This window comes from Panthera tigris, chromosome X, assembly GCF_018350195.1.
Source record: "Panthera tigris isolate Pti1 chromosome X, P.tigris_Pti1_mat1.1, whole genome shotgun sequence".
NCBI classification, from domain to species: Eukaryota; Metazoa; Chordata; class Mammalia; order Carnivora; family Felidae; genus Panthera; species Panthera tigris.
This window is the reverse complement of record NC_056677.1, coordinates 62,865,014-62,884,654: the sequence shown is the minus strand read 5'-3', so window position 1 is coordinate 62,884,654 and position 19,641 is coordinate 62,865,014. Positions and strand designations below refer to the sequence as shown.

The 19,641-nt window shown below is 38.3% G+C and overlaps 1 protein-coding gene and 1 pseudogene across 1 annotated transcript in view; both read right to left on the bottom strand.

Annotated features, from left to right (window-relative positions):
• Positions 1–7,800: 7,800 nt before the first annotated feature.
• On the bottom strand, positions 7,801–8,407 carry LOC102954108 (annotated as a pseudogene).
• Positions 8,408–12,125: 3,718 nt separating this feature from the next.
• ATP7A (ATPase copper transporting alpha) overlaps positions 12,126–19,641 on the bottom strand; it is a 158,725-nt gene continuing 151,209 nt past the window's right edge. The window contains 4 exon segments of the mRNA XM_042975315.1: positions 12,126–15,580; positions 15,954–16,056; positions 18,257–18,374; positions 18,925–19,128. Coding sequence (XP_042831249.1) covers positions 15,304–15,580; positions 15,954–16,056; positions 18,257–18,374; positions 18,925–19,128 — 702 coding nt within the window. The 3' untranslated portion in view covers positions 12,126–15,303.

The following is a 19,641-nucleotide window of genomic DNA, read 5'->3' as shown; positions in this document are numbered from 1 at the left end:
TTGTTAACTTTAGCCATTCTGACAGGCATAAGGTGGTATCTCATTGTGGTTTTGATTTGTATTTCTCTTATGATGAGTGATGTTGAGAATCTTGTCATGTGTCTGTTAGCCATCTGGATGTCTTCTTTGAAAAAGTGCCTATTCATGTCTTCTGCCCATTTCTTCATTGGATTGTTTTTTGGGTGTTGAGTTTGATAAATTCTTTACAGATGTTGGATACTAACCGTTTATCTGATATATCATTTGCAAATATCTTCTCCCATTCTGTCGGTTGCCTTTTAGTTTTGCTGATGGTTTCCTTCACTGCACAGAAGCTTTTTTATCCTGATGAGGTCCCAATAGTTCACTTTTGCTTTTACTTCCCTTGTCTCCAGAGGCATGTCTAGTAAGTTGCTGAGGCCAAAGTCAAAGAGGTTTCTGTCTGTGTTCTCCTCTAGGATTTTAATGGTTTCCTGTCTCACATTTAGGTCTTTCACCCATGTTGACTTTATTTTTGTGTATGGTGTAAGAAAGTGGTCCAGGTTCATTCTTCTGCATGTCACTAATTTTCCCAGCAACATTTGCTGAAGAGAATGTCATATTTCCACAGGATATTCTTTCCTGTTTTGTTGAAGATTAGCTGGCCATATGTTTGTGAGTCCATTTCTGGGTTCTCTATTTTATTCCATTGATATATGTGCCTGTTTTTCTACCAGTACTATACTGTCTTGATGATTACAGCTTTGTAATACAGCTCAAAGTCCGGAATTTTGATGCCTCCAGCTTTGGTTTTCTTTCTCAACATTTCTTCAGCTATTTGAAGTCTTCTGTGGATTCATACAAATTTTAGGATTGTTTGTTCTAGCTCTGTGAAGAATGCTGGTGTTATTTTGATAGGGATTGCATTGAATGTGTAGATTGCTTTGGGTAGTATCAACATTTTAACAATATTTTTTCTTCCAATCCATGAGCATAGAATGTTTTCCCAATTGTTGTGTCTTCTTCAATTTCTTTCATAAGCTTTCTATAGTTTTCAGCATACATTTATTTTTTACCTCTTTGGTTAGGTTTATTCCTAGGTATCTTATGGGTTTTGGTGCAATTGTAAATGGGATCAATTCCTTGAATTCTCTATCTCCTGTTCCATTATTGGTGTATAGAAATGCAAGAGATTTCTGTACATTGATTTTATATCCTGAGACTTTGCTGAATGGATGGATCAGTTCTAACATTTCTAGCATGTGGTATTTCTGTGATGTTGGTTGTGATCTCACCTCTTTCATTGATGATTTCATGTATTTGGGTCCTCTCTCTTTTCTTTTTCAGAGGTCTGGCTAGGGGGTTACCAGTTTTGTTTATTCTTTCAAAAATCAGCTTTTACTTTCATTGATCTACTGTGGGTTTTTTTGTTTGTTTCTATATCATTTATTTCTGCTCTAATCTTTATAATTTCCCTTCTTCTGCTGGCTTTGGGCTTTATTTGTTGATCCTTCTCTAGGTGTAAAGTCAGGTTGTGTATTTGGGACCTTTCTTGCTCTTGAGATAGGCCTGAATTGCAATGTACTTTCCTCTTAGGACTGTTTTTGATGCATCCCAAAGGGTTTGGACTGTCATGTTTTCATTTTCATTTGCTTCCATGTATTTTTAAATTTCTTCTTTAGTTTCCTGGTTAACCTTTTCATTCTATAGGCTTTTCTTTAACCTCCATGTATTTGAGGTATTTCCAAATTTTTTCCTATAATTGATTTCAAGTTTCATAGTGTTGTGATCTGCAAATATGTGTATTCTGCTGCTTTAGAATGAAAATTTCTGAATATATCTGTTAAGTCCATCTGGTCCAGTGTGTCTTTCAAAGCCATTGTTTCCTTGTTGATTTTCTGCTTAGATGATCTGTCCATTGTTGTAAGTGAGGTATTAAAATCTGCTACTATATTGGTATTATTATCAATGAGTTTTTTTTATGTTTGTGATTAATTGATTTATATACTTGGGTGCCTCCAAGTTGGGGGAATAAATATTTACAATTATTAGATCTTCTTCTTGGATAGACCCGTAAAGTATTATATAATGCCCTTATTTATCTCTTGTTACAGTCTTTGTTTTAAAATCTAGTTAGTCTGATTTAAGTTTGGCTACTCTGGCTTTCTTTTGACCTCCACTAGCATGATAGATGGTTCTCCATCCCCTCACTTTCAATGTACAAATGTCATGTCTAAAATGAGTCTCTTGTAGCTAGTATATGGATGGATCTTTTTTTTATCCATTCTAATATCCTATCTTTTTTAATTGGGGCATTTAGTCCATTTACATTAAGAGTGATTATTCAAAGATATGAATTTAGTGCCATTGTGTTATCTGTAAATTTGGTGTTTCTGGTGATGGTCCTGTGTAGTCTTTGCTGCTTTGGTCTTCTTATTTTTCCTCCACTCAGAGAGCCACCTTAAAATTTCTTGCAAGGCTGGTTTAGTGGTCATGAACTCCTTTAGTTCTTGTTTGGGAAATTCTTTACCTGTCCTATTCTGGATGACAGTCTCACTGGTTAAAGGATTTTCGGCTGCATATTTTTCCTATTCAGCACATTGAATATTTCCTGCCATTCCTTTCTGGCCTGCCAAGTTTCAGTGGACAGGTCTGCTACTAACCTTATGTGTCTACACTTGTAGGTTAAGGACCTTTGGTCCCTGGCTGCATTCAGAATTCTCTCTTTATCCTTGTATTTTGCAAGTTTCACTATGATATGTCATGGTGTTGGTCTGTTTTTGTTGATTTTGAGGGGAATTCTCTGTGATTCTTGGACTTAGATGCCTGTTTCCTTCCCCAGATTAGGGAATTTCTCAGCTATAGTTTGTTCAAATAAACCTTCTGCCCCTTTTTCTTGCTCTTCATCTTTTGGGGCTCCAATGATATAGATATTGTTTTATTTTGTAAAATCACTTAGTTCTCTAATTATCCCCTGTGTGATCTAGTAATTTCCTTTCCCTGTTTTTTTCAGCTTTATTTTCCATAATTTTATCTTCTATTTCACCTATTCTCTCCTCTGCTTCTTCAATCCTCACTGTCACTATATCTAGTTTATTTTGCATCTCAGTTATAGCATTTTTTAACTCATCCTGACTAGTTCTTAGGTCTTTGATCTCTGCAGCAAGGGTTTCTCTGATGTTTTCTATGCTTTTTTCTTTTTTTTTTAATTTATTTTTGAGAGAGAGAGAGAGAGAGAAAGAGCATGAGCAGGGAGGGGCAGAGAGAGAGGGAGACCCAGAATCTGAAGCAGGCTCTGGGCTCTGAGCTGTCAGCACAGATGGGGCTCAAACCCAGGAACTGTGATATTATGACCTGAACTGAAGTTGGATGCTTAACCAACTGAGCCACCCAGGTGCCCCTACACTTTTTTCAAGTGCAGCTAATGGTCTTATGGCTGTTGTTCTAAATTCTCATTCAGATATATTGCTTATATCTGTTTTGAGCAAATTCCTGGCTGTGATTTCTTCTTTACCTTTCTCTTGGGGAGAATTCCTCCATCTTGTAATTTTGGCTAAGTTTCTGTCTTTTGTGTGTTTTAAAAGTTGTTATGTTTCCTGTACCTGACAGTACTACTATATTAGAAAGGAGTCATACACTGTCCAGGGCTTGGCACTTCAGGAAGCGTCTCTGGTGAATGTTGTATGCATTCTACTGTTGTGTGTGGCTTCTCTTTCCCGCTGGTCAGTCCTCTAGAGCTCCTCTTTGCTTGCAGTGGTGTAGTGTTTGGACTTTTGACTAGGTGTGATTTGATTTATTTTGTTGATGTAACTCTGGGGAAAAAAAGGGGGAGCCTGATACTAATAAAGTAGATAAATAAAGAGAACAAAGGAAACCAAACAGAGAATCAAAAACTATAAATATGATTTCAAAGATAAACAAAGGAAAATGGGGGGGAGCAGAAGAATAGAATAAAGAAGGAAAAAGAAAGTAATAAAAAAGTCTGATCCCCAAAAAAGAGAAAAGGAAATAAAAAATAAATAATAATAAGGAACTATGAGCTTGATTCCAAAAGAAAAAAGAAGCAGGAGTTAGAAAAAAAGACTTGTCTGTTGGTGCCTAGGTGGTGGTGACCGTGCTGGCCTCATGGAAGAGAGGCCAGCTGTGTTGGCTCAGAATCAGTCTTGGCCCAGTAAATAAGCAGCTGCCAGGCATGGTGGGGCAGAATTTGTTGCAAGCAGGTCCCACCTCCACTGGGGGCTGCTGTGTTGCACTCTGAAGTCCTACACTGTTGGTGTGGAGGGAGGGGAAAGGAGCCACCCCAATCTCTTATCCCCAGAATGGGGATCTCAACCCCTGCTGTCAAGAAGCCCCCATAGAATAGCAAGGGAAGTCAGCTCGCCCTGCACCAAACTCTCTTGTGGTTTTTCTTTGGCCCACAGCTGGGACTCAAAACCCAAAGTCTTAAAAGGGCCTGGCACTGCATGATCCACTGCCCTCCTCTAGAGTAGAACTTCACCCTGCTGATGAAAGGCCTTTGGCTGGCACCTTCAGGGTCTTTTGTCCTTGGGGAGGCAATAAACCCTCTTCCACAAGTACTCAAGGAAGGGGACTGTTCTGTCTCAGTGCACCCTGAAGATTGCTAAACCACATTATGCATTCTGGGGCCAGCTCCCTCCTCCCCAGGAGTGCACAGAAGAGCTCCACTCCAGAAAAAGTTATGCACTTCCAAAACCTCAGAGTCCGAGCTCCAAAAGCTGTTTGCAAAAAAAGAACTGGTACACTCAGTACTTCTCTCTCCCCAGTCCGTGGTCCAGAAAGGTTTTCCTCTTGTGCTAACTCAATGCCACACGATCTCAACCCCTCTCTGTCTCCCTTTTGTCTCTCCATGGAAAGAGTTCCCTCCCCTCCACAGTGCAGCCATTTTTCTCTCCCCCAATTCACAACCATGCACCTCACACCTGCCAAGCTGTCTCCCTCCAACTGTGGAGATCTGTCACTCCACAGATCAATTTCCTGGGTGTTCCAAGTAATCTGACCTCAATACAGCTGTGTTTAAAAGATGAGGAAAGCCCCAGGTTCCCCTGTTTCTCTGCCATCTTAACTCCTCCTGGGGAGAGAGAGTCTTAAGCAGGCTCCATGCACAGTATGGAGCCCGACATGGGGCTCCATCTGATGACTGTGAGTTTATGATCTGAGCCGAAACCAAGAGTCAGATGCTTAACTGACTGTGCCACCCAGGCACCCAAGACACTGAATAATTAAATAAGTAGTCCAAGGTCACCCGTCCAATAAAGAACAGAGCTGTGATGGTATATCTGTTCACTTAGGCACCTGAGTGGTTTCTCTTGATCCAAACTAATTCTGCTGGTGGGTTGGACTAGTGTCTCCTCCTCCTTGAGATCCTGGATCTGTCTTGCTCAAGCCACTGCCAGCTCTTCTGAACACTGCATATGTTCTGAGGCCTATACCTTTGTGAAAAACTTTTTAACTGGGACAATTTAGAAAACCACAAAAAAATTTTAAATGAAATGTCACACCAATTGACACCACTCCTAAAACAGCAAGACATCCTCCACTTCCTTGCTATTCAGAGATGGCTTCTTTACATATTTCTTTCCAGTAACCATTTGTGATCAGTTCTCCCAACTGAGCAGCAAGAAGGACAAGATCAAAGACATACTCTATCTCATCATACAAGTAATTTATGGGATAAATTCATGGTGCCATTAAGTGCTATTTTTGTGAGCAAATATACCATAATGTTGATCTGGACATTCTGATTTACACAAGCTCCTCCAACCAAACACAGCCTAGACCAATGAAATATAATTCTACAAGGAAGTAACATTTACTTTTATGTACTTTATCATCTCCCTACAATTAAAAAAGGAATTATATTTTTTTCAGATTCTTTTCTTAAATCAATTCACAACTATCTCACATTTCTTCTGAGTCTGACATGAAGCCATCCAATTTCCCAGTCAGTGCTACTGGAGAAATACCTGGAGGGAGGAGGTAGGGAGGAAGGAGAAACAGATTTAGGATTGATTTGCTTATGGTACTGTGATAACTTCTCCTAGTAACAGGGATGGGCAAAGCAGATGGCCAAGTCTTGACTTCTCTCCCACAAAATTCACAGACAGTGAAGGTGTCACCACATGGTCTTTAAAGAACAGGGTCAAAGTATGGGGTTTGTTGTTGTTTTGAGAATGATTTCTTATTATAATGAACCAGAAATACAAGATTCCACTGAAAACTGAACAGTTGACAGAGTATGGTTGAACTTAATTAAACCTCAAGGGAAATAAAAAGAGGGTCAAACCTCTTGCACTGTTGGTGGGAATGCAAATTGGTGCAGCCGCTCTGGAAAGCAGTGTGGAGGTTCCTCAGAAAATTAAAAATAGACCTACCCTATGACCCAGCAATAGCACTGCTAGGAATTTATCCAAGGGATACAGGAGTACTGATGCATAGGGGCACCTGTACCCCAATGTTTATAGCGGCACTCTCAACAATAGCCAAATTATGGAAAGAGCCTAAATGTCCATCAACTGATGAATGGATAAAGAAATTGTGGTTTATATACACAATGGAATACTACGTGGCAATGAGAAAAAATGAAATATGGCCTTTTGTAGCAACATGGATGGAACTGGAGAGTGTGATGCTAAGTGAAATAAGCCATACAGAGAAAGACAGATACCATATGGTTTCACTCTTATGTGGATCCTGAGAAACATAACAGAAACCCATGGGGGAGGGGAAGGAAAGAAAAAAAAAAAAAAAAAAAAAGAGGTTAGAGTGGGAGAGAGCCAAAGCATAAGAGACTGTTAAAAACTGAGAACAAACTGAGGGTTGATGGGGGGTGGGAGGGAGGGCAGGGTGGGTGATGGGTATTGAGGAGGGCACCTTTTGGGATGAGCACTGGGTGTTGTATGGAAACCAATTTGACAGTAAATTTCATATATTAAAAAAAAAAAAAAAAGAAAAAAAAAAAGAGGGTCAAACAAAGCCAATGAATGGAGAATCCCAAGATTGGTTTGGAATAAACATAAGGATAACAGCATTTCAGCATGGGTATCTTCTGACCACTCCCATCAGATACCTGCCAACATTCTATCCCCTTCTCTTCTGAAGCATCTGCCAAACCAAATGGCTATTTACTCTCTAGTGTAGGTGTAAGCCATCTCAACAGTAACTCTCTGGACATGATACAAAGCCAAGAGGAAAGTTTATACATCTCATTCCAGGGTAGAACATGTACATACCCGAACCAGCACAATCATTACATGGTGTCAATGTACACGGAAGTAGCTTTAATCAAATCAGAGGTACTACCTCATATAACTTGTTACGTGGCCCTGCAGCTATGTCAGTGCTCCCAATTTACTACACTAAAATACCAATGTGGAGAATTCATTTTTGAGCTCCAGATTTTCTAAACATTTCTAAGAGGTTATTAAAGATGATGTAGAACAGAACCGTTTCTCAGAAACCTAGCCATTAAGAAAGAACACTGATCGGCTCCTTCTGGGGCATTTTCATGGGGACACAGAAATGAAGAGAGGAAATGTTAGAACATCAAAGCATATGACAGGTGAAGGCAGGCAGAGATGGGAAGAGGGTGTCCTAGCCAAAAGGATACCACATTCACATTCAAAGAAAAGTCAGAGCAATGAGGGAAAAAAAAACCAAACACAAGAAAACCTAAGTCAGAGCAAAAAATGGTTTCATACAACACAGTATCAAAAAAGTAAAAGGAACACCCTAAAGGCACAAATTGGAGAAAGTAAGTCCATAGCCTATTGTAGTAAGTCCTTCTATCATCAATCAGGTTTCTTCTCCATCTGTTATCTCAAAGTTACTTACACATGTGGTGACTTTTGAACAAGAGTCTCTCCCAGGAGGGTGGGCAGGTTTCAGTCATTGGTTTGGGGATCTTTTTGTGCCATGTAGGCATCCAACTTGGCATCCAGGTGTCCTTTCATTTTCAACATGTATGTATCCCACTGGTTGTCCAGCTGCTCCTAGGTCAGTACAGGGTGAGTGAGGGTACCTCTCCCTGGCCCACAGCCTCCACCTCAGCATTCAAAGCTCCCTCTTCCCCAACCCATCATACCCTGACCTCTATAACCAATTTCACCATGACCCATAGCTCCATGCCCTAGGCCTCCTCTCCCAGGACTTCCACGACCTCGAACACCACATCTTCTTAAACCCATTTGGGGAGCTACAGCTCACCCACCTGGAGCAGGTCTTAACCTCAGAGCGACATCCCCCACCCTCCCACTAAGCAGGGTTCTGTGGCAAGTCCCCCACCTAGTCCTCCTCTGGGTATGCCTCTCTGGATTATGGGCAGGCTTTGTTCTCCAATTCCTCCCCTGGCCAAGGCCCCTATATGTCGACCTAACCATGCCTGGATATTACTTTTATCCAGATGCTGGTTTAAGGTCTTCTGCTTAAGTTTTTTTTTTTTTTAACTTTTTAAATGTTCATTTATTTTTGAGAGAGGAAAGAGAGCGAGAGCACATGAGTGGAAGAGGGGCAGAGACAGAGAGAGACACAGAATCCAAAGCAGGCTCCAGGCTCTGAGCTGTCAGCACAGAGCCCGACAAGGGGCTCAAACTCATGAACTGCAAGATCATGACCTGAGCTGAAGTTGGACGCTTAGCAGACTGAGTCACCCAGGCGCCCCTTTGCTTAAGTTTTAATGCTGCCTGCGCAGAGGGGCTATTCTCCATCTGCTGGGCCAGTCTTCTGTTTCTGGCACTGGCTACCTGCTGTCATTGCTACATCGAAGCCCAAATATTCATTGGCATTGGCCATTTGTTCTTTAGCTTATTAGTAAAACTTCAAGGTTGAACAAAATAGATGTTTAAATAAAAGCTTCAGGAGCACCTGGGTGGCTCAATCAGTTACGCTCTGACTCTTGGCTTCAGCTCAGGTCCTGACCTCATGGGTTCATGAGTTCGAGCCCTGCATCAGGCTCTGCACTGACGTTGCACAACCTGCTTGGAATTATCTCTCTGCCTGTCTCTCTGCTCCTCCCCACCTGCTCTCTCTCTTTCAAAATAAATAAACTTCAAAAAAAAAACATTAAAAAATAAATATAAGCTTTATTTTAAAACATTTATTGGCATTTTCATAGCTTGCTAGACCAGGAGCTCCAGATCATGAACTTTAAGTAAAGTGGTACACTTATTTTTTTTAATTTTTTTTTTTTTGAGAGAGAGAGCAAGCAGGGGAGGGACACAGACAGAGGGAGACAGAGAATCCCCGTGCAGAGCCTAACACAGGGCTCGAACTCATGAACCATGAGAGCATGAACTGAGCTGAAATCAAGATTATATGCTTAACCAACAGAGCTATCCAGGCCCCCCTAAAGTGGTACACTTAGGTCAAGGCTGATGCGGGTTAAAGAATCCTTTGCTTCCACAAACTTGCAAGAATCAGAAACTTAGAAATGTAGCTAAATGCAGCACAGTCAAAAGTGATAACAAAGGCTCAGGTAATGACTTTTAGAGAGGTGGAAGGTATAAAAAACACAACATAAGCAGATATGACGGCAACAAAAGAAAATGTAGTTTCAAAGACAGACAAATAAAGCCAAAACCTTGGGGGAACCTGAGGGTTCATTTTAAGGGCAAATATAAGGAAGGACTACAGCACCTTCAAAGCCCATGGAAATACTACACTGGTATAAATTATAGGAGTGTATCATACTTTCTTATGTATTTGTTCACTGAGTAACATGTAAATGTGGAGAATCAGTGTATCATACCCTAAGAGATAAGGAGAAGCATATATGCTTCAGAAAAGGCAAAAATAAACATCAAGTAAATCTTTTAGTGGTCTAACATCAACTTAAAATCATTGGTTAAAGACACTCGATAAATAGAGCTCTTGGAGATAGAAACTGCTTTTAAGTACCTTAACTTTTCTTCTTAGTCTCAAATGATTACATTTCCTGACTCCAAGTGATTACTTCTGAGAAAATCAGATTACTTTAGGGGTGCCTGGGTGGCTCAGTCAGTTGAGTGGCCAACTTCGGCTCAGGTCAGGTCTCATGGTTCGTGAGTTCGAGCCCTGTGTCGGGCTCTGACAGCTCAGAGCCTGGAGCCTGCTTTGGATTCTGTCTCCCTCTCTCTGCCCTCACCTGCTCGCACTCTGTCTCTCTCTCTCAAAAATGAGTAAATGTTATCTAAAACATTTTTTAAAAAGACACCAAGTTTGCTGTAATTTGTTACAGCAACAAGAGGAAACTAACAGTCACCCAGGTGGTAAGTGGCAGAACTGGGATTTTGCAAATAGGTCCTGTGGGCTCCAAATTCAGTGCTCTTCCCATCACAATGGGGATGTGATGTTAAATAAATGGTGGATGGAAAAGTGTAAGGTAAAAAGCTGCAAGAAGCAAGAAGAGCTGAGGAAAGTTGATCCTGGGGTCTATCTACTTTCCCCAAAACAACCTCTTCCACAAAGCCAGATGTTTTTCAATTAAGTTATTTGGATTAAAAATATTCTTTCCAAATAATTGCAAATACTTCTGGCCATATTTAAAGGTCATTGGCATTTCAGGACGGATGGAGTTAATCTCGGTTTTTCCCCTATTACTTGGTGATAAACACTGCGATGAAGAAATAAAAAGTTTTGATTGGGTGAGGTGAATGAAGCAAGTAATGTTGAAGTAATGACAGCCCTTCAGTTTATCAACAGGTCTGAGAGCGTGGGGCAGGGTGCTAACAATGAAAAGCTGGGGGCCACTTGAGGGCAATAGGTACATTATGTGAAAGACTACACAGCCTATTTCAAATTTTTCTAGAGAGGAGACTGTAAAGGGCTCTCAGATTTCTTAAATTGTATGAGATCCTATTTATAGCAGCATCTTCACTTAAACTTTGTCCTTGCGTCTTGCCTTTCATCCCTCACTTGTAATTCATCTCCACAAGTAGTGGTCACATCTACGAAGAGGAAGCTATTAAGCAAGTAAGGTTCGCTGTCCTTAGGTAAAATTTGTGACAGATACAGCTCTACCCCTCTTGTCTCTGAATTTTAGGAGGGCCTTTAATGCCTTAACATAACAAGCATTCCCCAACAGGAAGGTTTTCTGGTATTTTGCTTTGCTTTATTATCTGAAAAGTTTTGAGACCTCACCTCTGATGCTGCTATAACTATACATCCTTCTTGGAGGTTAGTGTTAAGACACCAATAGAAGAGGAAGGCCAACCAGCTAAGGGGACAGTTCAGAGATTTTAATCTTATGTTTCTATTTCCAATCTTATCTCACCAAACTGAATACTCTCAAGATTGGGGGAGAGAAATAAAAAGGAGTTTTTCCTTACAATAAGTTTAAAACTCTTTCCTTAACCCACAAAAGTGTTTGGTATGGGAATATATTTTGGGTAGGATCCTCAAACACTGTATAGGGCCACCCAAATGCAAGGAAACCTCTTGCCTCTATTAAGCTCATCTGGGGTAGACGATCTATCAAGAATGTATTAACGACTACAAAGGAAATGAGGACAATTACATTCCTTTGTTTTTCATCCTCATGAAATGATACAGCAGGTGGAATGGCACTAAAGGAAAACAGACTTTTCTTCCCTCCCTCTCTTAGCAAATGGGTAGTCTTGCCTCCAATCCTGCCCCATCACTGATTAAGAGTCAAAAAATTAAGTAAAAACACAGGGTAGTTTGGAACTGCTGGCAGAAGATTGGATGGTTTAACAAAAGAGACACTGACAAAAAGACATTTTTCTACAATACTATAATTACAAATTTGAAGGCACATCCTTGGCAGAAATATGATCAATTACATGCTTATGGAAAAACAAACTACTGAATATCTTGATGACAGATGATTATTGCACAACACTGTCCACTGCTGTTTTGGGTACCAAACAATGTTTAACAATGTTCAGTTAAACATTTAACTGAAAACATAAGGTTGAGACGCCTGGTTTTGGCTACAAAAGGCATCTATTATCAATGCTATTATAGAAGCTCTTTAACTGAAGAACAAGAGTTCATGCTTTTGTGCTTTATCTGGTTATTCATACCAGATAAATTTTCAGAGGGACTACAGAAACAGTCTAAAAACAGCTAATGATTTGGCATGAATCTATATTGTTTATATTTGATTAAATATTTTAAATATAGAAAAGAAATAAACCAAAAATCCAAAGGGAGTGATTGCAGGAATGTTTTTATTCTTATTAAAATAACCAATAACCAGATGCCTCACCCAAAGAAAGTAACAAAATAGAGTAAAATAAATATCAGGAAAAAATAATTTTAAAGCAAGATTCACAAGTAATGGAGAAAAATTCTCAAAAAACATGTATTCTTGATTTTAAGCTGTGTACATAAAAGATACGCACACTTAAATTTTTGGAAACATCCTGTCTACAGTGCTATTTTAAGCATTCTGAACAAAGAATGCATCTGAAAAAACAAGCTTTTAAAAAGTTAAAGCACAGTATAAAATTTTTTGTTCACAAGGCATCAAATTTAACACTCTAAAATGCTGATACTAAACTAGGAAAAATATCATTTCTATTTTCACCACTGACCACCATACTTCTTTAGACTATAACATTAAATATTCTAGCTGTGTTTTTAACCTTTGAAATTCAAAAGGCATCTTTGGATATTTAAGATAAAAGGTGCCCCATAGTTGAATCAGAACCAGCACTGGATATCAAAACATCCTTGTTATCTTCAGACTGAGGGCATGGGTGCTGAGTGAATACAGAAGAGTGATAAAGGAACAACATATAAGGAATTTCAAATATTCAAACATCAAATTCAAATATAAATCCATTTTCCTCTATATGGTAAATATGTGCATACATATGTATGTGTGTATATAAACAGAGAAACACATACACACATCTACATTTATAACATTTGTTCTCACAAGTAACTGGTTACTTAAAGCTAGTTACTAACTGAAGGCAATGCTTTTGATCCTGTCCCTAGATCATCTCTCCTGTGAATACAGCTGCTCTATGAAGCTAATAGGAGTTCAGGATTACAAAAGAGACTTATGGTAGGGAATTCAAAGATACTACAGACACTTAAAACAGGATTCTTTCTAAACAACATGTTTTCTGTTCTGATAGTAAGAGGTGAAATTAAATTCTTGATTTTTCCCAGACTATAGGTTGCTCTTCTTGCTGTCCTAGGTCATGTGGGTCCTTTGGTAAGCGGGGGACAAAAGGACAACTCAAAAACACACATAATAATAAAAGTAGTAACTGTCTATGTTTCAGTGTTTCAGAGACACAGAAAAGAATAAGGGAGAAAGAGAGAAAGGTGCTTCTTTTTCCAAAAGTCTATTTTACATTTATCATATTGGCTGTTTCTTCTAGAAGAAACAAATTGTGGTATCACAGACCACTAGAATTAAAATAAAAAACAAATATTAAAATTCAAAGTGGAAGCATGGAAGATGGCATAGGCATTGGTCTAAAAAAGAGTCTAGATATACAAACTCATTCATATTTCATTAAAATGGGTTTGCCTTTCTAGATTAATAGCACCTTTCTCAATAGTTTCAATTCTCTCTTTAAGATACTTGAGATAACTGGGTGTTGCATTTAAAGGATGAATCACTGAATTCTACTCCTGAAACCAATATTGCATTGTTGTTACCTAACTGGAATTTAAATAAAAATTTGAAAAGAAAAAGAAAGATAGTTGAGATAAAAATGAGATTTTTTCCAAATCTGAAAAGACAGGGTGGAATAATGTTATAAACTTTTTGTGTGTGTATGAAAGGAGAAGAGAGAAAGGAAGTAGGAGAGGAAGAAACCCATTCCCCAATCCCACCTGATTTTAGATTCTGCCCTAAGAAAATTATTATTAATTATTTATTACTGACCTCAAGGGGAGAAAAGAAATAACATTTACTGAATACAAATCCCATGTGCTAGGCATTGTTCCAACAGCTTTACGTATGGCAATGGGAACAAAGTATTAGGAACTTATTTATTTATTTTCACTTCCATAATCTGCATCTGAAATCCATCTTGCAATAAATGAGGAATTTAAATAGTGATACAAGTACTAGATCTCTGATCAGTGTATTAAGTCCTAGGCACTCAAAGTGGAATTTCTAAATGTGTATGGCACTGAAAACAGCCCCTGAATTTGCAAACCACACTTACTAGCAAGTGCAAATGTTTTAAACTAGAGAAAAGTATAGACTTGGCTAAAAGGTATCACAACCTAGGGAAATTCTCATTTCTATATTACAAATTTATTATGTTTTTTTGGTAAATGCAGCTTTGTGTAATAGCATTATTTTAAAGTCATTTTGAGAGGTCATCTAAAATACTAAAATATATTTAAAATCTATTAAATTATATATACCAGCTACCATCTTGTATTCTCTCCCAAAAAAGGACAAATTTAGTGAATCTAGGTAATTTCACATGACCCGTATATGTCAAAGATGGTAGTGTTAATCTTTTAAAAAGTTAATTGTAGAAGAGGCTCAACATTTTAGGCTTCTGACTGAGGCTGATAGACTAAGAACAATTTAGAGTGGAACTCATCAGGAGTGAATTAAAAGCCTGTACAGAGCTAGAGAGTCACTGAATGAAGAATCTGATCTATTTTTTTACAACAATGGAAAGGATAGGAAGCAAGGGACCCTATGGATCCTTATGGTCTTTTTGGGCTATAAGATAAAGGAAAAAGATACTGGAAAAGTTGTCAGTTATTTTTATCAATCAATCACCTACACTTAGCTCAGCTGAAAGAACAACAAAAAAACAAACTAGGGCAACTGCAAAGACAAAGATGCAAGGAGAATAAGGGGGAAGAAAGCCTGTAATAAATAAGGCACATCTATTTTTAAACAGTTTCTAACTGTTTTCCTTCTAAACCCAGATGCTTTACAGTGTTTTAAAAGCCATTGTTCCCCAACCTGACAGGGATGAGAACTCAAGAATGTCCTCAAGATCATGCTCTCAGATCTTGAAACTTTTAAATTATCCTTTTTCTTGAGCCTTTTCTTTTTGGTCAAATAAAAAAAAATTATCACTTTAGCAGCAATTCAGTAATCTTCAATTGTAGGGCTTGTTACTGTTACTGTTACTGTTACTGTAGGGCTTGTTATCTGTTACTAGTGAAAACAAAAAGGGCTGGAGATTCATTTTAAATAAAGCTAGGTTCAGAGCTAACACTCTGAAAAAATATATTTTTGCCATTAGACAAATGCAATGCAAATAGAATCCTTAACATCAGGGCATGAGACCAATATAAAATCCTTCCACAATATTTTGAAAAGTTAAGGTAACATCACTAATGCTGTGTCAGTGCATAACAACATCGGCTAGTAGCACTCTCTGTGGCCTGTTACAATGTGGTGTCATCATCTTCCCTGCAGTCTCCCACCAGAAGTGAATGCTTGTCAGGTTCACTGGTACCAATGCTGTTTAGGGACCGTTTATCAGACAGTAGTGAATTTATGGAGGCTCTGCTGTAATTAACAATCCGGTCCAGCAAACCCAGTTTAGGAGAATTTCTTGAGGTGTCATCTATTCCAACATGAACGCTGATTTCCGAAGGCCTTTTCTGTCCCATGTGGCTTCGGGCATGCAGTTCATAATTCTCATAAGTTGGTTTTCTATAACTGAACACATGCAAAAGGACACTAGTTTGAAATAACCAAATGTGAACTAGACACTTTTTATGTTCAAAAATGAAAATATATTTGCCTGGTACGAAGATCTACAAAGGGAGTCCCTGCTAGGAAAGTGGCTCAAAAAAAAAATATGTATGGGGTCACATGATCAGAAATTCTACTTCTCAGAGCCAATGTACTACATTTTACCCCACTCAGTGCTTATGCTTGCTAGGTAAAGACTACATAAGATAATTATATAGCTAACATTTATTATTAAGAATAGTCTTGGCCTATCATACAAGAATAAGACCTACCAAGAACTGACTGTGGATGATAAAATGAACATAAAATACAAACATGAGCAAGCCATCATACTTACAGTTTAAGGAAGAGAGAAGAAAGTACTACTGAAACAGATGAAGCAGCCATTGCAGCAGATCCCATCCAGGGCTGCAAAACCAAACCAATGGGCATAAAAACTCCTAAGAAATAAGTTTGGATTAGTTAGAGCAGTCAGTACTAAACAGATTACTAATGTGTTTCTAATACATATATACAAATCATTTCCTTGTTTGATATTTATTCAGCACTTTATCCTTCTGTTGGTGGAGATTTATGTCACTGCCAATTTTTCACTAACAGGGTATTTCTGTGAACATTCTTGTACATGTCTACCTGTGCATGTGCTTGAGAATTTCTCTGAGGTACATACCTATATGTGAAACTGTTGGATTATAACATGGGCACATCCTCAATTTTAGGGGGATATTCCTCAGTTGTTCTCCAAAGTGGCTGTACCAGATCACAATCCCACCAATCATTTATGAGTTCATGTTCTACAAACTCATCCACACTTGTTTTGTTTCCTTTTGTTTGTTTGTTTTCAGTAGGCTCCACACCCAGCATGGAGCCCAATGTGGGGACTGAACTCACAACCCTGAGATCAAGACTGAGCTGAGATCAAGAATCTGACACTTAACCGAGTCACTCAGGCGCCACACCACACTTGGTTTGGATAGACATTTTAACATTTGTTTATATGATAAGGATAAGATAGACTTATTGTACTTTTAACTTTTTATGTGTTTATCTATATTTTTCTACTTTTTCTACAGTCATCATATATTACTTGCATAATTTTAAAAATCATTTGTTCCATGAATTAATCTCTATGGACTGTTCTTTTACTTTTTTGTGCCCCTGTTTATTTTTTTTTAATTTTTTAAAATATTTTTACTTATTTTTGAGACAGAGAGAGACAGAGCATGAGCAGGAGAGAGAGAGGGAGACACAGAATCCGAAGCAGGCTCCAGGCTCTGAGCTGTCAGCACTGAGCCTGACACGGGGCTTGAACTCACGGACTGTGAGATCATGACCTGAGCTGCAGTCGGTTGCTTAACTGACTGAGCCACCCAGGCACCCCTGTGCCCCTGTTTATAAACAGCATTTGTGTGTCCCTGTTTATAAACAGCTTTATAATTGTTCTTCCATCATTTCATGTCCTTCTTTGGCTCTCAAACCAGAGAGAACAAGAAGAAAGTGGTAACTACTTCTCTTCTGTTATTACTAACTCCTACCAAGTCCCTAAGTACAAGACATTATCCAGTGTTTACTTAAAAATTCTAAATTACTTTTCCTTGGTCATATTCCTTTAATCAATCTCTCTCTCTCTCTCTCTCTCTCTCTCTCTCTCTCTCTCTCTCTCCTGGTACCCAAACTTAAAAAAACAAAACAAAATGTGTTGGCTATTAGAATGTTAAGTGAGGAGCAAAAAATTCTCTGTATGCTATAATTATACCTATGTAACAAGACACAAAACTGATGCAAAGTAAAAAAGACTGGAAGGAAAGACACTAAAATGCTAACAGTAGTTGTGTTTGAGTAGTGAGATTAAAAGTAAATTTGTTATCCAGCAAAAAATAAGTAAATAAATACAGTATAAGTATAAATATAAATAAATACAAATATGAGAGAGCATATGGAGAAAGAGATGAAGCAATGTAGTAAATAAAGTATTATTAACTGGTGAATTTAAATGAAGACTATACAGGTTTTCATTGTATCTTTTTTCCTTCTTATATATACCTTTTAAATCTTTTTCAAAAAAATTTTTAATGTTTATGTATTTAGAGAGCAAGGCAGCGTGTGTGAGGGGCAGAGAGAGAAGGAGAGAGAGAATCCCAAGCAGGCTCCATGCTGTCAGAGCAGAGCCTAACACAGGGCTCAATCTCACATACCATGAGATCATGACCTGAGCCAAAACCAAGAGTCAGACACTTAACTGACTGAGCCACCCAAGTGCTCCTTTGAAATTTTTTTAAATATAAAGTTGGGAGGGGAAAATAAAGTAAATTAAAATAAATCTGTCAGAATGCTTTTACATTTTAGGCTGTGATAAACATTGCTTGAAATTATCATTATTGACGTTAATATTACCTCTCACTATACCAGGAGGTTACATATAAAAATTGAGCTCAACACTGGGTATTGTATGTACATGATGAATCACTGAATTCTATTCCTAAAACCAATACTGCACTGTAGGTTAACTAACTAGAATTTTAAATAAAAATTTGAAAAGGAAAAAACTGAGCTCGAAACTAGTAATAAGACTGAAGCTTCCAATATGACAGGTCTCTAATGACTTCAGAGGAAAAGCAATACTAGATAATAGTCACATACCAGCAGCTATGGGAATTCCAACTAGATTATAAATTAGAGCGAAAACAAAATTTATCCGAATCCTCTTGACTGTCTTCCTTGATAAGTCAATACTTGCCACTACATCCAGAAGATCATTCTGAAAACAGAAATATTTGTGATATTAGTGAGAGACTTTAACTTAACTAGTACTTTTGTATTTGATACTGTGATTTTGCAAATGATGTATACCTTAGGGTAGGTAATAAATCTTAAATATTATAAATCTTAAATATATAATTTAACTATAAATCTTAAATATTGCTAAAAATTTCAGTCAGCCTTGGAAGATGTTTTTCAGGACTTTTTCTCAGGGGTCTAGAAAACACTTTTTGCATTGTATGATGCTATGTGCATTATATCCCTTAAAATAATCTCAGCAAGTGTTTGTTGAAGATAATTTTATTATAAGTATATTCCCCAATCTTATTCTTTACTTTAGAAGCTTGTCATTCTCATTTGCTTTGCTGGATTGAGAAAGTCTGAAAGTAATTAGTATGACTTCTCATACTCCCATCTTCAATTCTCCGTCTCAATGGCTGGGAGCACAGGAATTAGAAAGAATTGTTCTATTCCATATACTTTATGACACTATCCCTGACCAGGTAGAGCAGTATCACAGACCTCAATGTTCAGGCCACAGGACTTACCCTTATTAAAACCACATCAGCTGCTTCAATGGCTACATCTGTACCTGTGCCAATGGCAATTCCAACATTAGCCATTGCCAGAGCTGGAGAGTCATTGATTCCATCTCCTACCATTGCAACCTGTTTCCCCTCCTCCTGAAGTTGCTTCACCTTAGCAACCTTATGAGAAGGGAGAACTTCAGCAAACACCTTAGTAATGCCAACCTACATGAGGAAAAATAAACTCAATTCATTTCAAGAAATATTACTAGTACCTGAAATAGAATGCAGCAATAGTGAGCCATCAGTTTCTACCCACCAGATGTCCCAAATTGCAAAAATTGGTAGTATCTAGTGATAGTAAGGATATAGAGAAATCAGCTCTCATATGCACTCTTGGTGAGCGTGTAAACAGTTATCATGTTTTTGGAGGGCATTTGGCAGCATCTATCAAAGTGTATACATCATTTAATTCAGCAATTCCACTTCTAGCTATATTCTGGACATACTTATACATGTATAAAAACATTTATGTTTGACTTCCAGGGAAGATGGCAAAGTGGGGGGATCCTGGGCTAACCTCATCCCATAGATGCAACCTGGGTCATCCACAGTGATGTGGCTGATCCAGAGAACAGCATAGGGCCTGACAGAACAGACTGCCACAGTTAGGTATAGAGAAAGGGCCATGTTGAGGAAGGTGTGGAGAGGGAGATACAGTCCAGAGTCAGGTGGACT